The sequence below is a fragment of the Pygoscelis adeliae genome, unplaced genomic scaffold (genome assembly GCF_000699105.1).
Source record: "Pygoscelis adeliae isolate BGI_AS28 unplaced genomic scaffold, ASM69910v1 Scaffold41, whole genome shotgun sequence".
NCBI lineage: Eukaryota > Metazoa > Chordata > Aves > Sphenisciformes > Spheniscidae > Pygoscelis > Pygoscelis adeliae.
This window is the reverse complement of record NW_008824373.1, coordinates 3,406,963-3,432,715: the sequence shown is the minus strand read 5'-3', so window position 1 is coordinate 3,432,715 and position 25,753 is coordinate 3,406,963. Positions and strand designations below refer to the sequence as shown.

At 38.0% G+C, this 25,753-nt stretch overlaps 1 protein-coding gene across 1 annotated transcript in view; it reads left to right on the top strand.

Moving 5' to 3' along the window:
- MMS22L (MMS22-like, DNA repair protein) overlaps positions 1 to 25,753 on the top strand; it is a 131,946-nt gene that overhangs the window by 47,388 nt on the left and 58,805 nt on the right. Inside the window, exons 11-14 of the mRNA XM_009320166.1 lie at positions 4,107 to 4,169; positions 10,482 to 10,601; positions 11,013 to 11,239; positions 13,756 to 14,265. Of these exons, the coding sequence (XP_009318441.1) occupies positions 4,107 to 4,169; positions 10,482 to 10,601; positions 11,013 to 11,239; positions 13,756 to 14,265 (920 nt within the window). The remainder of the gene's footprint in view (positions 1 to 4,106; positions 4,170 to 10,481; positions 10,602 to 11,012; positions 11,240 to 13,755; positions 14,266 to 25,753) is intronic.

Below are 25,753 nucleotides of genomic sequence, written 5' to 3'. Positions count from 1 at the left end.
TGGCAAAATGAAGCAACTTCTTAAACATTCATAAAGTGTAAAATTGCAGACCTCATCTGATTGTTACACTGAAGGTTGTCTCAAGCTTCCCTTGCTTTTGCCCCATTAGTGGGGGAGGACTACAGTCCATAGTGCATTTCAGAGGGACATTGGGAAGATAGAATTACTACACTCCCTGCTTATTAGAGGAACTTAGATGGAGAGAAAAGGTTATTCCCAGGTTGAATACAGAAACCAGTGTGAAGCAGACATTTATCCTGGCTTTCTTATATTTTATGCCCTAATCAAAATGCAGTGATACTGTTTACTTTGATCATTGGGTTTTTTCCCTGTCTCTCATACTGAGACATACTATGTATTTAGCCTCGTGAGAGATATTTTTTGCCCCAGGCACTGTATTATTTAAATAAGCCAAACAGATGTAGAATGGAAAAAAGGATTCCTGTTGTTCTTAAAGTAGGAATCTGAGATGCAGTAACAGGAAGTGACTTGCCCAAGATTAAATAGTATTTTTTCCTTAGAGCCCACCTGGGAGAAGAGAATTTCCAAGTCTTGATTTGTAAATCATGAGACCATCCTGTGCACGCTCCTCTTGATGTTTCCAGTAGTCTTTATTTTCAAACTGTTAGCTGTGCGTCGCATTTCTCTGAGCGTGGCTGTGCATTTGTCCAGGGATCCCTGTTCTCTTAAGTGCCATGGGTGCTTACAAAAAATCTATCAGTAACAACAGTGGCTTTTCACACACCACAAGAATGTAATCTTCCATAGATAGTTGATGGTAACCATTTCTTTAGGTTCCCCCATCCCGAATGACAACCTCAAACATTCTTTGAACATTGTAAGATAAAATAGTCCGTGATATAAATTTGTGAAGTCAGTGGAATTACATCAGGGCTCAATGTAGTCCTGTTTTGTTGGTTAAACATCTGATGTGATAGCTTCATGACACATGCTTTCTTTTAATTAACTGTGATCAGAGGTGGGAGGATGATGTGTCATAATGATAGTTATTCATGTGCTCTGTAGCAAAAATTGCCTCTAAGCCTATGTCATTTGTGGAAGATTTTCAATTTTTTAATGTGGTCTGCATGGCCTTGAGGTTATTATGAAAGCTTTTAAAATTCTAAATAGGTTTCAGACTTGCTTCTTTTTATTTTTTCCCCTTTAGCTCATATAATGTAATTTCAAATATGCAATGATTCATACATATTGAATATATATTTCATACACATGAAACCATTTTTTTAAACTAGAACATTTTGACCAGGTTTCTAGAGTCTATTCTGAAGGATGTTCAGTACATGTCTCTTTCCATAACCCCCCATTCAGGTCCCACTTCACTCTTCTGAAAAGCAGGATTTGTACATTTAAGAACCAAATAGGACCTGATGAGAAAATTTGCTACTTCTGAACGTTGCAGGGGTCAATTTCAATATACTGTGGGCTAGGGAAATATAGGCAGAATTACTTGGGGCTAAGAATTCTTGCCTTTGAATAGAATAATCTGAAATAACTACATGGCAAGATATGCAAACATAGACATCCAGCTGAGAAGCCTAGTATGGCTCTTCCAGGTAGTCAGCTGTTAGTCCTTGCAAAAGTTTCTTCCTGTGAACCCAAAGGGTCTCAGCTCAAGTTTTTGGTTTTAGCAGTACTTTTATGCACCGTAAGGTCTCCAGGTTCTGTTGATTTTAGGACTCTTTGCGGGTGGAGGGAAGATGTTGTAAGCCAGCAGGTTTGGAGTAAGTGATGTAGATTGTTATGTATTCTCTGACAAGGATGGATTGTAAACAGTTGCCATGCCATATTGCCAGTGTAGCAGGGAATACTGTTAGGATGTAAATTTAGTGGGATTTGAATGAAACAAGCCTGTTAAAAGATAGAGACAATTGAGGCTAAAAAAAAGAGCGCAGCAGGTGGTTGGTATCATTCTTTCCTGAGTTTGGGCTGAACCTGGGTGCACTCTTGTAATCAATTCCAGTTGCTGTCAGGAGTTTGCCCTAGATTACTCCAGGATCTTCTTGTAAGGTGATCTGCATACTGCAGATGAGCTGGAACTTTGGCAATAAACACCTTTTGTATAAATCATGTGTCCTTGGACTATGGGAGTGCTAAAAGCATGTTCTGAGCAGGCTGATCCAGACATTCAGTGGTCTCATAGCCATTTAGCATGTCTCTCTAATATCTACTCATCTCTGATAAATCTGGCTTTTGAGCAGTTGATTAGCTTTACCTGGAGTCTGCAGTAGGACCATGCCAGTGTGTAGCTATTCACATAACATCAAGCTCTAAAATACAGCAGTCAAAATAAAAATCTGATGTAAATACTAGCCAGAACTGTCTGGGAATGCTGACTGCACACTTCCTGGGTTTTACTCATTATTGAAGCACTGCCTTTACTCCTTGGCTACTTGTTGATGCAGTAGCCTCTCCTTCTGACAGGATGCTAGCTCTGGTTTCACAATACAAAGGCTTTGGCATCAATAACAGCTTAAGAAGTCCTGTTTACCACCCTAGGCATGATATGCCCTCTGCTGTTCTGGCACAATTAATTGTGTCCCTATTCTATGACCTAGGTCGGGCCCTCCTCCCTTTTTCATTCTTTCTTTCTCTCCTAAAGCTCTGGGTCGGTTCACTGATCTGGTTCACACTGTGTCCCACAAACAGAAATACCAGAACAACTGAGCAGTGGCACACCACAGCTGTGAGGGCAGGAAGAGCAGCAGGTAGCATGAGGAAAAGCAGTGGGAACTCCTTAATTGATACTGCTCAAGTTCCTGAATCGTGAAATCACAGCTTTAGTGTAACTTTCTGCAAATCTGTCCTTTCATTCATATTTGTTCCATAAACAGTCTACAGACTGCAACTTGCTACCATCGGCAATCTTTCAGAATTCTCATTTTCTTGTTGTGCAAAAATGTAAAGCCACCAAGTAGTCAAATTGTGTTACATAAGTATTAGTGCATCTTTAAAAAAGAGTTCATCTTTAAAATTCTCTTGGTACTCTCTGGAGTTCTGTGTGGAATTGTCACCAAGTCACAGCATTAAGTAGTGTAGTCAGTAGCAAAGGAGGATGGAGCATGATGATGTTGCTGCTGGAAAGTAGTTATATTTCAACTACCAAAGCATAAGATGCTCTTTATTGTAAGTCTCTCTACAGACTTTTAAAGGACAGATATCTGCAGAATGATTTACAAGGCTTAACAGTTGTGATAGTGGAGGGAATGAGCAAGGCAGGACAATGATGAAAGTACTATGTTCACACATCTAGTCATCTACACAAGCTATATACATAGCTGAGTGTAACAGATTAGTTTTGGACCTCCTAGAATTGTAAGCACGTTGGCTTGGTTGCCTTTTATTTTTTTCCTGGGAAATAGCCTTAGTTGCAAAACCTTACACCCTTTTCTTTCCCACTTTGCCTAAATAGATTTTTTTCCTCTTCCTTTTTAATATACTTTGCCATGCAACTCTTACTTCACTAGCACGGTCTAGTTCATTCAAGTGGATAGTTATCTGTCTTCCCAAGCTTAAGAATATGAATTATGGACCACATTTGACCTACCCTGTATCTTTATCTATATAGGCCATTACTATCTGGCCAATTCCTTACTGAATTGGCCAAAACAATCCTTAATGTATGGCCTGGGAAAAATGAGTTAGAAGTGGGGTTTTTTCATTGAAAAGGAAAAAACAAGAAAAGGTGAGATTGTGCATTTTCCTCCTTCTTACCCCTTATATCTTCCTTTTTACAGAATGTTCAAGAAGGAAATTGTAAGACATACTGCTTGTACTAATCAAAAATGCCTGAAGGTTTTGCTTCTTTACTAAAAGTGAAGGTTGGGATTGCAAATGAGTCACTTAAACCAGTTTAAATTGCATACTCTTTATTTTCAGCTCTTTATTTGTTTTTGAGGCCTAATTTTTAAGACAGATATCAATTACATTCATAAAACAAAAAAGCTGTTTTCAGTGATGACTATAATATGCTGTCATGAAATGAAATATTTCTGGAAATCTCTTGCCTGCTTATTTTCATGTTATTACAGAATGATTCCTGTGAGAAATACAAATGCTATTTCATGCTGATAATCATTATTTTTCAGAAACGGAAGGAATCCAATTGGAAATTTGTGGAAGAACTCCTTAAAAAATCCACTGATGCTCAAGTAAGTGTGTAAAGGAAGAAATAATGAACAAGGAAAGTGTCAGGGATGCTTTCAGGAAAAGACAGTGCATGAAACAAAGTCCGACTAACAAGTGTATTTTTGGAATTCTAGTGTTTTTATCACAGGTAAATGAACATCCTTGACATAGCTGAACTATGGCAGTATATAGTTCCCTCCTTGTTAGCAGTTACACTTGCTTTAAAGTGGTTGTGCTTGATGCTAAATTGTCAGATAAAGGAAGAAGATAATTATCTTGGAAGGGTAGGTATATGGCTACTCAGACAAGATGTATTCAGAATAAGAACTGGATGCTTAGAAAATGTAAACCAGATACTGAATGTAAGGATATCAAGTTGAGGAGACATGATGAGGGAGATAGTCAGTTGCATTGAAAATTCAGCTATATCCTCATCACAGCAGGAAGGTGACTTGCCTTGCTGAGCAATTTGTCTTACAGGCTTGAATCAAACTCTTACTGATAAGGTTCTAGTTTCTGAGCACTCATTTCATACCTTATCATTTTTCTTTCTGCAGAACTGTTAATGCAGTGCTTCATGGCCCAGAGGTCAGAACTGACCTCCTTTTAAAATGCTTTTAAATATGCTGTTCATCACGTTTTTAAATATGTTATGTTGCAGCTCTGTAAATTTGTTCTGAAGTTGCATGGTACAAATTGCAAATGCTGTATCAGCAACACCTATAAAAATAATGTCTTTAATTTGTGTACGCTTAAGACGAGAATAAACATGTTTATTTTTGTATTTGGTCTCAGATGAAATAAAAAAAAATCCTGCAAAGTTCTACTGTTGAAAGCAGAAGAGGAATCAGTTCTCTTTTTATTATTACTGCCTTGCTCATGCAGTAGCAACAGCTATGGTTGAAGCTGGAGTATGGAACAATACTTGTTACAACTACAGTTTTTACAAAAAGATATTTGTAGTTGTTAGGATAGTTGAAACAATAGATAGGGTATTAAAAAGTTGAAAAATCATGCTATACATAAATTCTAACATTGGATATTGTAGTCTTCCAGCTTAAAAGGTTAACTCTTTTTGAATGATTTCACAGTATGTAACTGAATACATACACTGTGCATATACATTAAAACTACAGTAATGACATCACTTATTGGATACTTACCATTCTGTGTGAGAAACTGGCGAGATTTAGATGAGATAAGAGGCATAAAAACTGTGAGTAGCTTATTAGCCACCTTCCTGTGTTGCATCTTCTGTATGTTGGCAACCTGAGAAATAGTAAAAGGACACTTGTAGTTAATGTTTTTCTTCAAAATATTCCTCTTTTCTTGTGAATGCTTATTATTTTGAATAAAGATTACTCAAGTCGAATATATGTAAAATTTACAGCTTTTTGATGCTTCTATTAAACAAGTATTGAATTGTAGACAGTTTAGAAAGGCAGCTAGGTGGCCAAGTTCAGAAGATTTGAATAATGAGTCAATCATGACACAGTAATAAGAGGCAAAGATCTGTTTTAATTTCCAAAGGCAACCACTGTTGGAATTAAAACAAACCCTCATTTGCCAAGTATATGTTTGCAACTATTACTGACTGTCGAAAAAGCCATCTAGTTTATTTCCTTTTTTTTTTTTAATTTGTTCATTATTTTTTTCTTGCATTATGGAGTTAGCTGCTTGTAGGAAATGGTCCTTGGAGAGCATTAGTCCCTATATGTGCATGCACAAGTACATGTAGGTACTTTTATTAAAAAATGCATCCTGCTTCCTATCCCTGCAGACCAGCCTTCTTGACAGTGTCTAGGAAGGAGATTTTCTTTTACCAGTAGACATGTCCATCTCCTCTGTTGATCTGTCAGCTTCATGTGGCCACTCTTACCTTTTATCTTATCCTTTTGTATCTCTGAAGTATCTGCTGAGTGACTATTTTTGAGACCAGAAAATGTAGGAATGAGAAGCACAATGAGATATCAAGAAGTCAATAATGAAATGGAACATGGAGAAGCAGGAAAAAGCAAAAGGGAGAATAGTGCTCTTTGAATGAACAACAGGACGGTATTAATGATACTGCCCACTACCACTTGACTTGAGTTTGTTAGTAAATCCTACCTGAGCCATCCTTTTCAGCATATACCCTCTGTTATCTATACTAGAGATGCACAGTCATAGCTGTGCAAGATAAGTTAGAAGAAATGATAGTGTCGAATCACTCATTTGCAAGAGAGGGCAGGAATTGGTGGTTAGAAACTCAATTTTTCAGTATATGGGAGCTTAAAAACTAATCATGTTTAGTACGTAGTAAGTCCATCAACCTCATAATCCACTTGTACTTGTTGCTCCCTAAGTTCAAAAGCTTGTAGACTATACATGTTCAGGAGGAGAATGGGAATATACAAAGGATGCAGGGGAAATGGAGATGAAACCAAGTATGCATAGTTTTTTGTGTTCAAAAGCATCTGAAAAAGGTGCAGATCATATATCTGTAATGTAAATTGATAATCTCTCTCCTACCAGTAACTGTTAATTTCTCTTCATGTGAGCTTCAATTTCTATGTTCTGAAAAGATTATTTAATAGGCATTGTTGCAGACATGGATTTTTGAGGGTAAGGGAGCATTATGAAAGTAGAGAAAAGAATGGTCACCTTTGATGATGAATCAGCAGAAGCTGGAGTTAGCTTTAACATCCTTAGGACAGCTAAGTCTTGGGATGCAAAAATGACAAACCAGTTTTAAGCCTGCAGCATTTTGGTAGTTTCAGTAAAACTGTTGAGTTTATCGTGATCCCCAGCACAGAGAGGGCAGCCCTCATGCGGGTAGCAGAGAGCCTGAGCCACCTTCATGCAGCATATGCCTGATTTTGGGGGTTATACAGACTTCCTGAGGAAGGTGTCCCATGTCCAGGTGAACATGGCAGAGGGGTGCTGCAGCGCCCTGTTTCCAGGTAGTAACTCCTTCTTTGTAAGGTTATAGTCAGCCTGCTTCTGAGCAAGGAAAAGATGTGAAAGTGCTGTTCAGGTTAGGGGACCAATGGAGATGGGTGGCAAAAATACTGTATTTGTGAGCTGTAAATAAAGATAGGAGCAATAATGGATACCTGGGCAAGTGTAGAGTGCTGCTTCCTTGGATATATCCTTTCAGCTTCAGGTGACAGACTGAGTTTTTCAGCCAGAAGCTGCTCTCCTTTTTACAATTTTTGATGGATAGAGTTGAAGACAATTGCTCGTGTGAAAGATCTCCCATCTGTATCACAAAAAAGGACATTTATGGGGAAACTAGTTACATGAGGTATTCCCTACTTCTGTTGTAATTTGGATTTCTGTTACGGGGCTAATGACCCATTTGTACCACAAAATGAAAATTGTACTAGGAATATGAACATATGTGTATTTGTATACTAGGCAACATCAAACTGACTAAATTTATAGATTGACAGTATAAGATGAATCTGTATTTACAAAGTTTTATTGTAAGTGAGAATCAAAAGCTTTTTTGTTCATAAGAACTAACAGCAGTCTGTCTTATTAGCCTTCTCTCATTTTAGAAAATAAATGCTTCATGTTGTTTTATTTCTGCCTCAATTTTGTTATACCTTCACTATGTTTTTTGTTTAATTCTACTCTAAAAGATATACAGAAGTATTTGTTGGAGTTCTAGGAAACCAGTTTTGTTACTACAGTAGGAGGTCATAAGAGAAAAATGTTATGTTTAGATAGTACTATCATTTTGATAGTATCTGGTGTTCCTCCCTTCTGCGATAAATTAAAAGCTGACTACCTCAAGAGTTCTGATAGTATTTCCAGCAGTGCAGGAGACCATTTTAAGCAAAAGAGCAATGAGAGAATCCATTAATCCCAGGGATATTTGAAGTCTGGAGAACTCTTTCATATTAAATTTGAGATAAAGCCTTCAGTACTATCTTGGTTTTGGAAACTGTTCTAGAACTATTGTTGGATGGATAAATAATGGTTGAAATTGAAGCTGCTCACAATACCACATTTATTGTTGAATTAATTTAACTGAAGCAGTCATTGTTTGTTGAATTAGATCCTAAACATAATCCTATGCACAAACTACAGCTTTAAGACTAAGCATTCTTTTTCTAAAGGGTGTGTGTTTTGGTTTGGGGTTGGTTTGGTGTTTTGGGGTTGGTTTTTTTTTTTTACATCTTTCGTAACTGGGTAGATCTCTCTAGAGAAATAGATATGTTCAGCTGCCATTTTTTTGTTTTATATTAAGACTCTTGCTTTTATTCATAAACAAAATAGCAGCTGTTGAAAATGGCTGCAGTTCTGTCCCTTGGTTTTTTTTGTGTAAGATTGTTATTTTGGGAAGACTACTACTGATTTAATAGTTACAGTTATGTCATATATAAAAACAATACTTGAGTATCACCTTTCATTTGTAGGCATTTTTATTATTTGAACTATTATTCTGTACATCTTTTAATGAGTCTCTCGAAGAGTTTCTTTTCTATTTCAGTGTTTTTCTTATGTTGTTAAACATGTCTTGAATATATAATTTTCTGTGACAACTGAAAATGCCTTTTCAATGTTCAAGTTGTTTTAGAAATATACCACTTTAGAAGCCATATGCCCTACATTAATTGTTCATGAGAAGAGAAGGCAGACGTGATTAGAAGTTATTGTAGATGATTGGTGTAATTGTTTACGGTGTTCTGATAAAGTGTAGCAAACAATGTTTTACACATGAATGTATAGCCAGGTAGAGATAAGTTAATGAGTTATAATTCCTTTGTGTAGCATTGAAAACGGGGAAAAAAAAAAAGCAGCTCTAAGACATAGTAAGCCATAAGAAGTAGCATTGTGGGCAAGAGCAGAAGTCCTGTTCTTCCGGTAACAGGTACTTAATGAAAGACTATTTTAAAACAACAACAACAAACAACCCCCCAAACAAACACCCCAACAAAACCCAATACAACCTAATGCTATCTTTTCCCATCACCTGGTATCAGTGATATTTATTTTTTAATTTTTTTTTTTTTTTTTATTTAAGTGTTGTCTGAGTTGGGTGAGCTTGGGACATAATTCAGAACCTAGCACTGTAATTGGAACTGAAGGGGACAACTTCCCAATATTTATCTGAGGCATGGTTTCCTTCATTCCCCTTCCTGGGGCTATGATTTTGAGTCATAAAACTCATCCTGTATCTTTTTTATATTTCTTAGCCCTTTTATTCCTCTTTAGCTTATTTTATGCGGTTAGAAATTCCAGGCCTGTATAGTGTTTAGATGTATTTGAAAGCTAGAAGTAGGTCAGGGGTTTCTCTTGTCACAGAACAAGTTCGCTGCTATCCCAGAGATGTGTTAGACTTACATGTGTAAAAGCCTTCCTTTAAGACAGCTACACACAAGCTGGTCCACTAAACCACTTTTATAGTCAGTGGAGACAATAAAGCCCTTCCAGGGCTTATCATCCTATACTTATCATCCTAAAGTAGGTGTCTAAAACAGGCTGGATTAAACATGTGATTTCAGTCTGAGCACGGAGCTCCTAATATCCTAGCTCCGATGCAAGTCCAGTTTTGCTGACATAAAAAGCTGGATGAGATGAATCCCACTCTCAGTATCCCACAATTACAACCTGAATGCTTCACTCTGTTCAAATTGTTTGGAATTTCCTATTTTCTTTCCTATGACCCTTCTTCCTTTTGTGTGCAAAATTTGGAACCGATGAATTCGAAAAGTGGTGTGGGAAGTTTTCTGTCTGTTTGTTTGGTTTTTTTCCAGTATTCAGAGACTTACTTGTCCTTGATTTAGAGTTGTCGGGGATGTTAGCAGTATAGCCATGTTGCCGAGATTTGAGAAGGAACATGATTCAGAAAGAAAAGATCCTCCTGTTTGCAATATTACAAAGAAAAACATCCGCGCTCAGACAGTTGCGCTTTCCCTCTGTATCGGTGGTGAATGAGATTTCCTTTGGACTTACGTGACAGAAGGGCTTAAGCGTCCAGCTGACTCATGCATTCAGTATAGCTAATGCCCCATTTACTGTTTTGTGAGGTTCTGTACCATGCAGTCATGTTTCAACTTAGGCTCACAATATTGAGTTGGCTGTTACCTTAATGTGTCTACAACTCCGTGGATGCCTGCAATGGTGCATGATGAACTATTATATTGGCTGGATTGCAGGATGCAATTGTCAGCTTTTATCTTCTAGTCCATTAGTCGTATTAGCAGATTAATTTACTCAACATTATATAATTAAAAATAATTTTTATATTAGGAAATTGTTTTTAATAGTCTGGTAGTATTGGGTTTACATGTAGACAAAGCGATGCTCCCCTCCTACAATAAACTTTTTATTCCCTTTTCAAGGCTGGTGTATTAGAGGAACACTTACGAATGCATCTTCAGTGCTGTTTGACTTTGTGTAGTTTCTGGGACTTGAACCTATCTATTGTCACCATACTCTGGGATTATTACAGCAAGAACCTGGTAAGTAGATGAATATAGAAAAATGTAGAATTGCATGTGGACGGTCCTCGATTTTTAGCAATTAATTCTGATTCTTGTCTAGCCAAACTCGATTGCTACGCTTTTGTAAAACTGACTAGTCAACGGCAGTATCCCTACATTTGCTATATTTATTTCAGAAATCATGGTTAAATATATGTCATGGTCCATTACGTTATGTCACAATAGAATGAATTATAATATATTTTTACTCTTATTTTTCATCAGGACTACTGATTTTAAGATCTTGTAAAAACACTTTGCACATAGTTACAATGCATTTTTAATTTTTGAGTTGTGGTAGGAACATGCCCTTTTGTTTGTGTGAAGGATTGCATCTTATTAACATTTATTGTTACTTACCATCTTTTCTGGTTTCGTTTGTTCTTTTAGAACAGTTGCTTTACTGTTCCTTGGCTTGGTCTGAAGGGTCTGGCAAATGTTAGTAAAACTTCTTTGTCAATGCTTGAGTTGGTGAAAAGTTGCTGTTGTGAACAGCAGATCCCCGCCCTGTACAACTCCAGCAACAGTTACTTCATTTTTCTCAGCATTTTGGCACGGATGATGAAAGAAGAGGCAGAGAACAGTGGCATGCATCCTTGGAAACAAATTAAAGGACGGTATGGTTCCTATTTAGTTTGTCTCATGTTGTAAGAGGTCTAGTCAGTCAGACTGCATGGGCCTTCCAGCCACACACCAAAACAAGAGGGGGTACTGTGCTCATAAGAAAGTAAAGGGGATGAGGGATCCAGCGTGGTTCATCATTTGAGGAAGGTAGTTGTTCCCTGAAGTTTCTGTTGCCAGCTGAGGCTGTGACAGGGTTCCAGAGCTGGGTCCAAGAATCACCTTGGCATCCATAGCCTGTGATGATTTACTTTGTCCCACAGGCCAGGAATTTGGTATACTGGCAACCTATGCAGTGGTACAACCCTATTGCCAGACAGGTAGTGTAATTAAAGCACAGAAATTCTGTCTGAGCTGCGTGTAAGCCATGTGTTGTCCAAGAACATGCAGACTGGCTCTTGCTAGGCCTGCAATTTCATTTATATTTCCATTTTCTTTTTCATGGTTTCCAAAATTTCTCGCAATGTTTTTTTTTGTGAGGGTTTTAATTTTTCATTTAATTTTGAAACATATTAATTAAGAGGTATGGTCAGTCATGATATAAAAAAACATAAAATATATGTATACGCTCTAAATCAAAATCCTGATGTTTACTGAATCCTTAAAACTTTTATTATAGTAATGAGATTGTACTGATCATTACAGGTGCTAACTTCTTAATTTTTTTTTTCACTGGATATAGAAGACAGAATTAGTTTTGGTTTGGGGTTTTTATTTTGATTTTTTTAAAAAAAAATTATTAAGAATAAAATTAATTAAAATTTTATGAAGTATTTATAAAATCTTTTTGTATGCAAGTAATAAATATATAAAAAATGTTCATGTGTATGCACACCTTACAAAGCTATGCGGTGTGTTTCTTTCAAGAAAGAAGGGTGGGTTATCTTGGCTATCAGAAAGGGAAAATAGATCTAATGTCTGTGTACACTTCATGAGTTGTTACAGTCAGTAAAGTTCAGGTTTAAAATTACTACAGCTACATAGAAACAAATATGTTGTTGGATGCTGAATCAGTGTCTTGCTTTAGTTAGTAATTTTAATTAGCCTGCTCTGTTTTTACTGAAAACAAATTATACTTACATTTTTGTGCTATTATAGCTTGTTACTTTCCCTAATTTAAGGGGGGGAATAATAATACACAACATACACTGTATCAGTCTGCTCAACCAGTATTCATCATTTCTATCTTGAATAAATCAATTACACAAGTAGCAAAATTTAACAGCCTACAGCTATGATTTTGGGATGAACTCTGTTTTCAGCAGCTAACCAAGCATTAATTGATGCATGAAGAACGTAAATGCCTGTCAGTAGTAATTTACTACTAAGCAACATTAATTGGATTTGCTGTAATTTTTGGTGGCTAGATTTGATAACCTCAGCACCATTTCCAACTATTTTTCCAGGTGACAGAATAGGAAAACAGCATTTATGGATGTTTAACTACTATATGTGGAACTTACTTTAAATTGAAGGTGAAGGATATACCCAAGGTTTTAAACACACAAATCAAAAAGTTAAGCAAGCCATGTTCATCTTATTCCTCTGTTGTAGGAATGGTGACATTTATTTAAAAGTCCACATCTGAGCAAAGGTTACAGAAAAGACACCTATGTAAAAGCTTTCTGCTTTTTGTCAACCACTTTAAAGTTTCGAAGTAGCAGTGCTTCTCACCGTCAGCAATGTATGACTCGAGCACTGTCATATAAGTAATACAGCTTAAAGTTTCTTAACATCTTCCTGCTGGAGAGAGGTTTCTCTCCCAAACGCCCCAGTTTCCCTGTTTTCTTCCAAATTTGTAGTCCGCAGTCCGTACAGTAGGTGTGCAATACAGGCCAGTACAGACTTTGGCGAAGCACTATTCTGAAAAGGAGCTTTCCACCGGAAATCTTCCTCTCCCTTTTACTGCAATGATGGTTATGTGGGTGAGCCTTTGATCGCAGCAGCTGTGGGAGTATAACGTAAGAACAGAAATCAGTAGCTAAAGAAAGGAGGGTCCCTGGTCTTTTTGGAATTTTCTTTGTGCCACATGGAAATGAGGGAGTTTCTAGGGAAGAAGCTGGGGTACAGGAATTGTTTGCTGTTGCTACGAGGTGCTACACGGCAACTTCCTTTCCTAGCAGCCCTCGTGGGCTGAGTTTGATTGATGTGAGGGCATGGTATGGAGGACACCTGTCACAGACAAAGTGGAGAGAGTCTGCTCATAACATTGTGCTCAACTTTGTATTAGAGGTTGGGTAGGGAGAAAGGTTAGGCTGTACCTGGGGTTGAAAACTCTTAACGTGTACCTTGTATTGGGAGCAGAAAATGAAATAGCATGTTTGTTCCACCAGCCAAAAGAGTATCAGGGGGGAGGGAAAAGAGGATATTTAAAAATTGAGCGCTATTGGAAGAGGATTACTGTAAACTAAAAGCATGAAAACACAATTTTAGTGTATCAATCCGATAGAAAATTGCATACTTGAAGAAACTTTCTGTTTCCTGGTTTGTTTGGTTTGTTTTTTTAATGTAGAATTTATTCCAAGTTCCATCGGAGAAGAATGCAGGAGCTGACGGAAGTGGGGCTGCAGAACTTTTTTAACCTGTTCCTCATGCTGGCAATTGTTGCAGAGACAGAAGATATAGTGAGTCGAGTGTTGGATCTTCTGGATTTCCTGACTCCATCTTCCATCACCGTATCTCGGAGAGCTCTCATCTGGAGAGGCCATTTTGCTTTCCTTTTAATTTATGTTGAGAAGAACATGGACATTAATGTCCTAGCTGAGAAACTCTCAAATGCTTTCCGTGAGAAGGCAAAGGAGTTTTTAGTAACTAAAAATGACTACACACAGAAACAAAATCTCTGGACTCTACTTTCAACCTACATTGATGGTGTCCAAGAAGTGTTTGAGACCAGCAGCTACTTGAGCCTTTCTGAGGAAAAGTTGCTAAATGATGGCTTTACTATGCTGCTGCCTGCTTGTCGAGGAGCGGAACTGAGTATGGTCCTAAATTTTCTTCAGGTTGTTCTAGCCAGACTTCGGTAAGTTATTTAGTTAAATTGTGGATATAGACTGGCATGTTGGTTTTTGTGTTTAGAGTTAAACTGTAGTTCATATTAATTTCTTACTGAAATAGAGTGAAAAGAAAGAGAAATCTCTAGAGGACTGTGAATGATATGTTAAATTTCAAAATCCACCAATACCTCACTGCATTTAGAATCTTAGAAATGTTTCCTTACTATTTCAGGACATTAGGTTTGACATCCCTGATATTTTGTTATGAATTAGTGGCTCTGTAGAAAGTTATCCATCTTTCTTTTGGCAATGGAAATTTCAAAATTATTACCTGTACTAAATTACTTAAGTTAGGGGCTTTGGTGTTTGGGTTTTTTCTCCCCCTCCCCCCCCCGTTAATCTATTCTATTTTTCAGACTCTTCATTCTGGTTTTTTCTCTTTCACCAAGGTTGCAATCAAATACAACAGTTATGGAGATTTAAATACTTGTTTGGGGTTCCTTAGGAAAGAAGGAAATCATATTTTGCCACTTTCAAGCAGTTTTGCTTTGATGTATGAGTTCAGTTTTCAACATCCACAGTGCCCTTCAATAAGCATATTTTTGTCTACTGATGCCTTTCAGAGGTAGTCCTCCAGTTTGAAGCCCAAACTGCCTTTTTTTATAAGATATTAAGAAGCAGCTATTGATCTGCCATTATTTCAAGTGTGCAAGACTGAAATATGTGGAAAGAGCTGTGGAAGAGTGCATAATAGGAATAGTCAGGCCCATATGCAAGTTCTCTCTTTAACTAGGTTCTTTGTTATTGTCTAGTAGTTTGACTGCAGCTGTCAATAGCTTATACATCCAAAGACAACTGTTTTTCAGGCAGTTTTTTGAAAAAAGATGAAGCACGAAACTAAGTTTAGTTGATTTATTATTTATTATTTCAGTTCAACTGAATGTATTTACTGGAATAAATTGGAGACTTCAAAAGTACTTTGACATTTTCTCCATTAGCTAATACATAGCATTTGTTGTGTGGTTTTTAAAGATGGAATAGGGAGAAATTTGAGACTGGTGTAAAAGTTGCCTATTTCATAACTTGGCATTGCTTCGAAGCTTTCCAGAACTGGGGGTTATGTGGTCCTCTTGTAACACAGAGGAGCGCATAGATGTTCATTACAGACTTCTCAGGTCATCACGGACAAGGTACAGGACAGTGTTTGTATCTTTTCTTACAAAAAGCAGCTCTGCTGAAATATTTGAATTACCAACACACTCAAATACTAATTGGTATGACAGAGATTATTAGAGCCTTGTTTTTAACGGTTCTTTATTTCAGCTTCTGTATTTATACATTTGGTTACTGTTACCTGCCTATTTATCCCATCAACAGAGAGGCTTAATTCCTTAACGCTTATAAAATGCTTTGATCTTCAGGTTGTATGGAACAGGAAAATGTTACTGCTGCTCTCTCCCACTTTGACAGACTCACTGAAAATAGTCCTCTGTTGCCATACAAGTAAAACAACACTAAAAACAGTTTCTTCATTGAGAAGATTTGGATGACTTTGTGCCAACCAGATGTTAAACTATTATTGGCTTAACCAGACTGATTAGGCCTGGTCTGTCTGCAAACTCGGAAAAGGATGAGATGGTTCAGTGCTGTTCTCTCTCCTGTTTTTGAAATCCAGGCAGATACAAGATAGTAGGTCTTTCATAAATGTAGTTTTTCTGTACACTGCACTCTAATAATTTTGTAACTGTATGACAGGGAATTTACAGGTAGGAAGGAAGTAAGATCGCTGATTAAAGAGAGAAGCGGCTCCCTCTAGGCTGTTAGGGAATAATAACTTCATGTGCCACTTTCTGCTAACCCCAGATGATGGCTCACAGGAGCATTCTTTATTGCTGATTAAGTAGCATTATGAAAATACTGACTTGGTTATGTTAACTGAATGCCTCAAATTTAAAGCTTAAAATGTCAAATAGTTTTAGCAGTCCCCTTTAACATATCTTGTTGGATTGCTAGAGTCGCATTCCAGGTTTCCCAGTTGCTTTTATTTGAGGATACTGTAAAAATGGCAATCTTTCATTTGCAAAGTGAGGTGTAGCCAAAAGCTCTTCTTGTAATTATAGCTATTCATGCTGCTATGGTTAAGGGTCTGCCAGCATTTCTATTATACACCTTTATTTTCAAGGGTTTGTAACATAGCAGTGAAAACTTGCTCTGGGCTAAAACTTGGCATACAAGGTTTTGAAACTGCGCTTGTTTTCTTCCTTTCTTTTTTCTTAAAAGGCATCTGAAAAGAGACCCCCACCTTCACCATTTTTACACTACTGTGTTTTAAAATAACCCTTTCCAGGTTTTTCTTGTATTTTTCTTGTCTGCTAGAAACATACTGGTAGGTTTTGATTGTTGTATTTACCTATGCTTAGACTTTTTTAAATAAGCTTTTTTTAACCACCTTTTTTTTTTTTTGTTATCATTATGATTATTTTGGTGTCCATATATTTAAATAGAACTATGACTTGGCAGGGGAACTCATTTTTATTAGTTTTTGATATGTGGTGAGTGGATAATTGGAAACAAGATGCTACTTGCTGGCACTTGCAAGTATTTGATCTTCATAGTGAGATTCAGTATGAAGTGTAAGATTGTATTTTAATACAGTCTCCTTTTTAGAAACATATGTAAAATAAACAGTAAACAATCAAGAAACTCACCAAAATAAAAATGCAAAGCGCTTCCTTCCTGTGTTTACTTGGAGCATTCAGCTTCTAGCTCAGACACAAGTTTTTCCTTTATTTTTTGTTTCTGTTTTTAAGCAGTGTTTTAAAATCCTGGTGGCTTTTTTTTTTTCTTCTTTAATGAAAGGTAAATGCAGGATGCTTGCCCATGCATGCTTTCATTTGTTCCAAATCTCTAGCACTACCCATCATCTGGGTGCCTTATGACACAAAAAGAAACCCTAGGTTAATAAAAAAACAGGCATTTAATGGATTTGACAGAACTCGCTTTAAAAATGGACACAGACTGAGAAATCTGCTGAGTGCCTGGAAACAGTAGGTTCTGGCATTGAAATATGTTATTCTTAAAAGAAGTGCTTGAAACATGTTAAAATGTCTTTTATTGTAATCAGATATTGCTCCGATAGGAGCTTTCTCTCATTATCATCATGCTGGCATTTGGTTTTTGTAGTGTATTAGCACTGAGTTACAGGATTATAAAATGCAAGTACATGCCCAGATGTAAAATCACTGCTGTACTCCAAACAGCTTTGCCTAGTTTCAGGGAGACTTGCTACTGATTCCCATAGGAGAAATGGGAAGTACCACAAACCTAATAACATAATAAATGGTAATTTTATTTTGAAAACAATTCTTGCATATTTTTGCCTGTTTGCACTGTTCTGCCAGTGTTGAAGGACATGAAGAGTTATTGAAAATTTCAGTGTGTAAATTTCATAAACTCTGCAGGAATACTAATCAGGTAAACCTGTCTCTAATTAAAAGTTACATTAATAGTTGGGTGATGGATAACAGCAGAACTGGATGTTTCTCTCTCTTAGTGTGTGTCTAGCCTTGAGGTTGTGAGAGAAATCACGATAGGAATGGATTATCCAGTATATCTTTGCTATGGTAATGTATAGTCATTTGTAATTTTTTTTGCGTTATACTTGCCATCAAAACAGCCTGTGGGAAGCTTTCTGAAACCAACAGAAGCCTCTCTCCCCCTCTCTGTTACCGTGTAAGTCAGCAGATAAGCTTAGGAGGAGAATAGAAAGGTCCTCCCCCCTCCCTGCTTCTTTTCTTCCCCCTCAGGGGTTTTAGTGTTAGTCTTTGTAAAATGTATTTTCTGATGTTGAACTTCTGAAAACTGTATCCAGAAGAGTTTGGAAGAACATGAGTCTTCTCTTACCCATCCCATCCCGTGAGTATATTTAGAGCTACCAGCTGTGATGTCCTGATAAGCACAGAGGGCAACTGTGTGGCTAAACCACTGAACTGAGAGTCGGAAGATCTTAGTTTGGCACTAAGATCTCCCAGGCTTAATGAGTGACCATTAGAAAGTCATTAAAAGTTGCTGTGAACTTAGTTTACCTGTGTGGAAAAAGGAAGTAAGTCCTTCCTTTTTTACTTCACAACATAGATCTTATGCTTGGGGAGCAAGCGTGCCTTGCTGTGCTAACTTGACCAATACTTGTTTGAAGTATTTTTAGGGCTTTTTTTAAAGCTCAGTTATTCCATTAATAAAACTGAGGTTTGAATTGAGTGTAAAGAAAATCTAGTCTCTAAATGTTTTAGAGCATGGGAAGCAAGCACTGCTTTAGAATATAGCAGCATTTTGAGAGGTTTGCTGTGTCTAAATCCTTAAAAGTAATTGGTTACCATCTTCTGTGGGAATACTGGATGTGTTCTTAGCTACAGTTGTTGCCTTAAGGTGTGTCTCTGGTAATTAAAACTGAATTTCTTTTCTCTTCCTCCTACTTTATGTGGGATTTGAGATTATTTTTTTTCCGGAATTTTTTTGGGTCTAAAATAATGGGGGTTTTATTCCTTTGTCCCTTGTATTCTGATCTTCAAAGATGACTAGCTAAAACCGACGTGTTTTGATTGTGTGTCCTCTGCTCTGAGAGTATTACAATACAAAGGAATGAAATGAGATACAGTATGCACTGGAGCTGTGTCATACCTAATACTGTGCTTATAGAAAGTTCCTGTGTATGTCTAGCATTGGTTCAGGTTTGCAAGAGTAGTCACTTCCACTACTCACTGTCTGTTTTCTGGAATCAGGCGGCCACGTGAGAGCTGAATAATTGATTAACATCAATTTCATATTGGTGTTTGGGATGTAATAGAGAACATAGGCCTTAGAAGGAGGGCAACAAAGCTGGTGAAAGGGCTGGAAGGAATATCCTATGAGGAGCAGCTAAGGACTCTGGGCTTGCCTAGTTTGGAGAAAAGGAGTCTGAAGGGCGACCTCATTGCTCTCTGCAGCTTCCTGAGGAGGGGATGTGGAGAGGGAGGTGCTGAACTCTTCTCCCTGGGATCCAGTGATAGGACGCGTGGGAATAGCTCAAAGCTGCACCAAGGTGGTGTTTAGACTGGACATTAGGAATCATTTCTTTACTGAGAGGGTGGTCAAACACTGGAACAGGCTTCCTAGAGAGGTAGTCGATGCCCCAAGCCTGTCAGCATTTGAGAGGCATTTGGACAATGCCCTTAACAACGTGCTTTAACTTTTGGCAGCCCTGAACTGGTCAGGCAGTTGGACTAGATGATCGTGGTAGGTCCCTTCCAACTGAAAAATTCTATTCTATTCTGGAATCACTTTAAGAACAAACTGAAACAATAAAAGCTGTCAAAGGACCATCGGATTGTTGATGCCCAAACAAAGCCAGTCTTGGTAGACGCTCGAAACTAAAGAAACTCAAGTCTAGTACTCAGACATCAATCATGAAGATACACAGCTCTGTCCCCTGTGCTACATATTGAAACGTCTTTCTGTCTTTCATCCATTGTATCCATTTTATCTACCAAAAATTAATCCACATAAGCTTTTTGTGGCCCACCTGACAGCAGTACAAGACTTACTGTTGTGAAAGAGTAAACCTACCAAAAAAAGAGAGTAAAATCATATGCAGGTGTACTGAGAACCTGCCGGTTGGGACCTTGCAGTTGTTTAGAGAAATATGTGCTCCCTGAAGGCCATAAAGTGCAGATTTGTTTTCTGATGGAAGTGTCTCACTTTTGAAACGATTTTCCCCGAATTAACTTTCCTCTCAGTTTTCCTTCTTTTATTCTTCACACAAGGTGTGAGAATGGCTTTTCATATGGAATATATTTTTGTTGTGGATGTTAAACAAAGAAATACTTTTGCCAATAAAACCATTATATGCAAGTAGCTTTCTAATCTGTTAATTTTGATTGTTTCTTCGTTACCTTACAAGATATATATTTCTTCTCTCTTTAGGATATCTCTTGTCAGATTTAAGGCTTATTTAAAATGAAAAGAAAGCTGAAGCAATTTTCTTTATTCCATTTCAGTCTCCTAAGGCCTATTTCCCCCTGGTGAGCTCATAGCAACAGGGGGGTTTAAGGGAATTCAGCTTTCTGCAAATTAATGTCTCACATCATGAAAATTCAGGACTTTTTTTTTTTTCCTGTATCTTGAAAAAGTAATACAGTGAGTGCGAGTATTATTTCTTGCCAGCGGGTGGAAGATGAATGATTTTGTCACAGTTTTACTGCTTGATGAGCAGTGTCCTGAGGGTCAGGCTTAAGTCTGTGTCACTATGCTGCTCATTACTCTTGAGCTAAATAAGGGCTGATTGGATCTAAATTGCCTAGCACATGGGCCGCAGATGAGCTCAGTGAGTAGGGGATGACCTGCTATTCAGGCTGGGAGTAACCCCGGTGTGCAAATGCTGCATTAGAACACCGTGGGAGAATGAGAGGCTACCGACCGCTGCCAGCAAAAGAAATCGAAATGTAAAAACTCTTTGATGCTGCAATGTTAGAATTTGAAATGTAGGAAGTGACAGGTTGATGGTACTTATCAGCTTTGGCTGGATTAGAGAACAGTGTCATCTTGCTTATATAATGACAGAAGAATGAAGCTAGCTCCCAACTACTTTGCCGTGCAGAGCTGCTGCTGTCAGAGTCGATGCTGCCTCCTACTGACAGTCTGTGCCGAAGGATGGAGAAAACGGATGGAATGCCAGCTCGGGAAGAGGTTCTCGGGCTCTGTAGCATACCGAAGTGCACTTTGTGCCTCTGCCCATCTATTCCCGTATGTTTCTGGTCTCTTCTCTTAGCAGAGAATCACAAACCTGATTGATAAAACAGCGAGTGTACATTTTGGGACAAGAGCAAGCCACTGTCATCTTCAAGAGTGGCTAGACCAGTCATCTACATGCACTGAACCATACATGTGTGTCTCTGCTTCACACAAAATATTTCTCTTGGTACTCTTCTCTCCATTGCTAGCCCCTGTGAAAGGAGGTGATCTCTGGAGAGGAGAATTAATTTGTGCCTGCGTGTTTTAAAGAAAGTTGACCTTTAAAGAGGAGAAAAAAAATCCGAACGAACTCGAAGGAGAATCCTTATGCTAACTGAACACATGAATATGCTTATCTTAATGGAGAAAAGCAAAAAGCAAGCAAAGCACCTGCCAGGTGCTGAACACAACACAGATTGTAGTAGTTTGTGCAGTTCTGAAAAATTCAGTGCAGTGGTTCAGTAGAACAAGCTTTTGGGTTTTGTTCCCCCCACCTCCATCACTGGTGCTTTGGAAACTTGAGTAGTAGCTACAATGATGATAAATAGCCACTTGCTTGATTTTTTCCAAATTTGTTTCAGATTCTGTTACTGACGGCTGTAAACTACCAGTGTCAGCTTCTCTTACTACTAACTTATGGGACTACCTCATTAGCAAAAGCAATTTGGTGCTTTTATGAAACCAGTGACTAAACGAAGAGAAGGGATGAACCTAAATACATTCTGTGGTTTCTGTTTACTGTTTTCTATTTTTCTGTTTTCTGGGTATATACCATTTGATTCTTCTTCCCCTGGGATGCTTTTGCTCACGATGAAATTTCTTCTGGGACATAACACAACTTCCAGTTTACTTGTTTCTGGGTATTGTGACAAAAAAGGAAGAGAAAAGAAAACAGCAGCCTTACCACTACAAACAGTTTTACTGTAAAATGGTATGAGTCTATGGGAATGAGAGAGAAAATTTTCATAAAGAACGTGATTAGTGTGAGGCTTCAGTGTTACTTGTATTATCTTAGTATTATCCATGTTTAATGGTATCACTTTGGATCACTCAAAATGAGGAACTGATTAGCACAACTAGTTGTAGTAGATGAAAATGAGTTAGAGTTCGTCCGAGTTTGTACGTGGATGAAAATTATAGGGTATTTCTCTGTGTTCAAATGGAAGCAGAACCAGAATTTAGAATTACTTTGGTATTTTGAAAAAAAATCATCAGCAAGAGGAAATAGTGAAGGCCAAGTACTGAAATTAAGAAGGAGAAATGCTAATACAACATATGGAATGCTTGGCGTGGCAGCCGTACTGTCAAAGTATGGGGAGGTAGTCTGCACCATGAGGTGAGAGAAACAAAGGGGATCTCCACATCTGGGGTTGTTAAAGTGAGGTAGCTACCACAGCTGTTACCCCATCTGTCTGTCCTGCCGCTGCTTGTAGACTTTGCTGCCTGCTCAGCACAGGTGGCTACAAGGTCCAGTATTTTGTCCCTGCACTAGCACAGTTTCTGCCTGGCGTGGGGAGGAAAACCAAAATTGTTTGTGAATGGTAGTTCAAATGCATTCCCTAGTATCTTAAAAAGGGAGTGGGGGGCGGGCATGGTATTTATGTTTTCACCTCTATTTACATGGATATTTATTTACATGAATTTGAGAGACCATAGTGGCTGTAAGAAAATTTGAAATTTGATTGAAATCCATATGTTGGCTAACTTTTAACAGTGACTTTCTCTCATGCACACAGCCTGTATGATATTGGGAAGCAGGACTTAATGTGACTCTGCTTAAGAAAAAATAAATAAATGTAAATATCATTATGGGGTGTGTTAATAAAACTTCTGCAGGTGAGAGGAGCTGCTTCTCCTGTCTTTAGCTGTAGTTCTGTATGCAGTTCTGGACATGTCAGCTCACAAAACATTTGCGAATAAATTGAAAATTGGAGAGAGTCACAGAAGTGAATGATGAGAGTAGGAAGTTTGTAGAAGTTTGACAGAACTGATTTTAGCTAGGAAAGGCTGAGAGGAGGCATGCTAGAAGTTATCCAGTATGTAAAAGGATGTTGCAAAGAAGACAAGTTGTCTGTTGTTCTCCATGCCAGTAAAGAAGGAATTGGCTTAATTTGGGGCAGAAGTTTAGTGTGGTTATTTAGAGTAGGCTGCAAATGTCAACACTCTGGCAGGCTGCAAGAGAGAGTTGTGGAATCGAGTTGTTTTTTTTTACTTTTTAGACAATGCATTAGACAAACATTTGCCAGAGGGTAGTCTTTGTAAGCTTACCAGACTGCCGAGATGAACTCCCTAAATGACTCTCGGGATGGTACCCATTGATGTTTCTGTGATTTGATATTAAGGAGCACTCGATGTGGCTGGTGATTGATTAGTAAGGATGCTTCCTAAACAGTATTCTGTGCTTTTCCTTGCAGAACAAAGACTCAGTGAAATCAGAAGGTAAAGAAACTCTACCTGAAACTGTAATCTGCCATAAAATTTAACTTTGGAAATCTGTCCTTCGTTTTGATTTGTAGTATCTGCGCTGTTTTTAATTTCCCCTTTCTATTAGGGGAGGAAAAAGTTGAACCTGTTCAGTGGTTCTGTATCCTACTAGTTCTTGGAATTTCTGGGGTGGGAGTGTGAGGGTGGCTCATGCTGTGTGTGCAGCACAGTGGCCCTCCTGAAGAGGGTGCTGGGTTTTCGGTAGTTTTGTGTTCAAGTCTTGAAATCTGTCTAAAAAAACTACTTTGAAAATGCTTTTTTTTAGACATTTTCTGAAAAAGCTAATTGATAACAGGGCATGTACGTGTGTGTTGTCATGTTGTATTTGGCTTGGAGCAAGTCCAAGTGCCATTAATTGCCAATGCGTAAGTGCTCCAGCTTTCTTTCCAGTGGTACTAAACCAGGGACAGTGAAAATGTGCCTAATGTGAAATAAGCCTGAAATAGTATGCCACCCTACCCTCCTTAAAAACAAAATGGAAAGAGTAGACCATACTCTGCAACATGTACATTGAGCATCATCTCATGTTCTTGTGGGGGTCCCTTCCTGACGTTATTGGGAGGAGCAAGAAGAGAAAAGTAAAAACAGTTTGTGGTTTACTTAGTTCTCTGATAAGCTGAAGGTACTGTCTGTTCTCTCCTCTTTTTCACCACCAGAAGGCCCTGTTTATCTCTAATCGGGGTTAATTAAAGCCTTAGGGCAATGCTGAGACCCTGCCAATGGCTGGAAGGTACAGACATAATCAAGGCTGCAGCCCCTCACTGTAGGGAACAGAGAGGTAACCGTGGGCTTGTCTCAGGCTCCGATAGTACAGCTGTGCTAATTCTTTCTGAAAATACCTGAGTGAACTTTTTTTTGTCAAATAGTTCTGGTCATTTATTAATTTCTGGCTGTTATCAAAGAGTGGTATGAAGTCTCTGGTTTAATGTGTATACTTGCAAATCCATGTTAAGAAACAGAAACCTTCTGGTTCTCTATATGGTAATGCAAGGACTACACAGGCAGCCACGGCAGCCATTATGCACGCAGCGGGAGCGTTCGCTGCAGCCGGGGATGTGTGTCATCTTTTATTGAGGGGCAGGAGAAGGGAAGAACAGGCAAGTACATATGTGCTTGCCAGGACAATGAGGTTTTCTTTTACTGCTTTTTGCAGTCTCGTTTCCCTTACAAAAAGTCAATCATGAGAATAAAAGCAAATACTTTCATTGGTATTCTTTGTTTTCCTGGGCAAGAATATATTGATTAGCTATTGGCAATGTGCATTTGAAAATACTTCAGTAGTGTTCCAGGTATCTGCCTAAAATATTTTAAAGCTGCTAAAGATTTGCTCCCAGGGAATTCCTCTGATTCACACCACACCCATATATTCAAGGATATTCTGCAACGGCTTGATTTGGGGAGGAAATGCTGTTTGTGTACGTGTTCAGTGTGTAACATTTACGTGGAGTTTTGTATTAGGTGCAAAGATGACATCAGAAAATAAAGCACTGCGATCATCTGTTAAATAATAATTAACTATAGCACAGCCATGATTATCCAAATGTCATAGGGAGAGTGAATATATTCAGGCAATCAAGGGATTTTACAATGTAATTATTAGACATTGGGGAGACATGACCCTGTTTAGGGTAACAGGGAGCTATGGTTAATTGATGTTAAGGTAATCAAACTTTTACTGTTTTATTATTCCGGGACGCTAGGTTTTGCAAGAAAATGTGTGCATGTGCTTAGAAAGAATAAACCCCAAACATATGAAGATATAAGCCTAAAAGTGAATCTTGAGGTTATGCTTGCATTACCTTGCTGTACTGAATTACTGCTATGATTATAAGTGTTGAGAAATAATTTATATTGTTTGTAAATCATCCCCATTTTATACCATAGTGAAAATTCAATACATCTTGATTCTGAGTATTTTGTAAAGGTATCTATTTTCCTAAAACATCAAAAATGACTAGTTTTTTCCAAGTCAAACTCAAAAATTGAAGGTGTTTGTTCCTGCAGCCAAGAAATCTGTTGTTTTCTTTCTCGAAAGAAAACCTTTGATATGTATACAGTCTGAGCATTACAACAGAAAGTACAGTTGATGCAGTCTCCCTTGAGCTTCATTGTCTTCTCCAAGTTTAGAACATGAGGACATAAAACAGAATTTCATTTCATTAGAGTTCATTATGAAAGGGTTTCCACTGCACTGCCGTGATACTGGACCTCTGGAATTTCTCAAAACTCAACCTGCCCTGTGGAAGATTTGAAGATTTAATTATA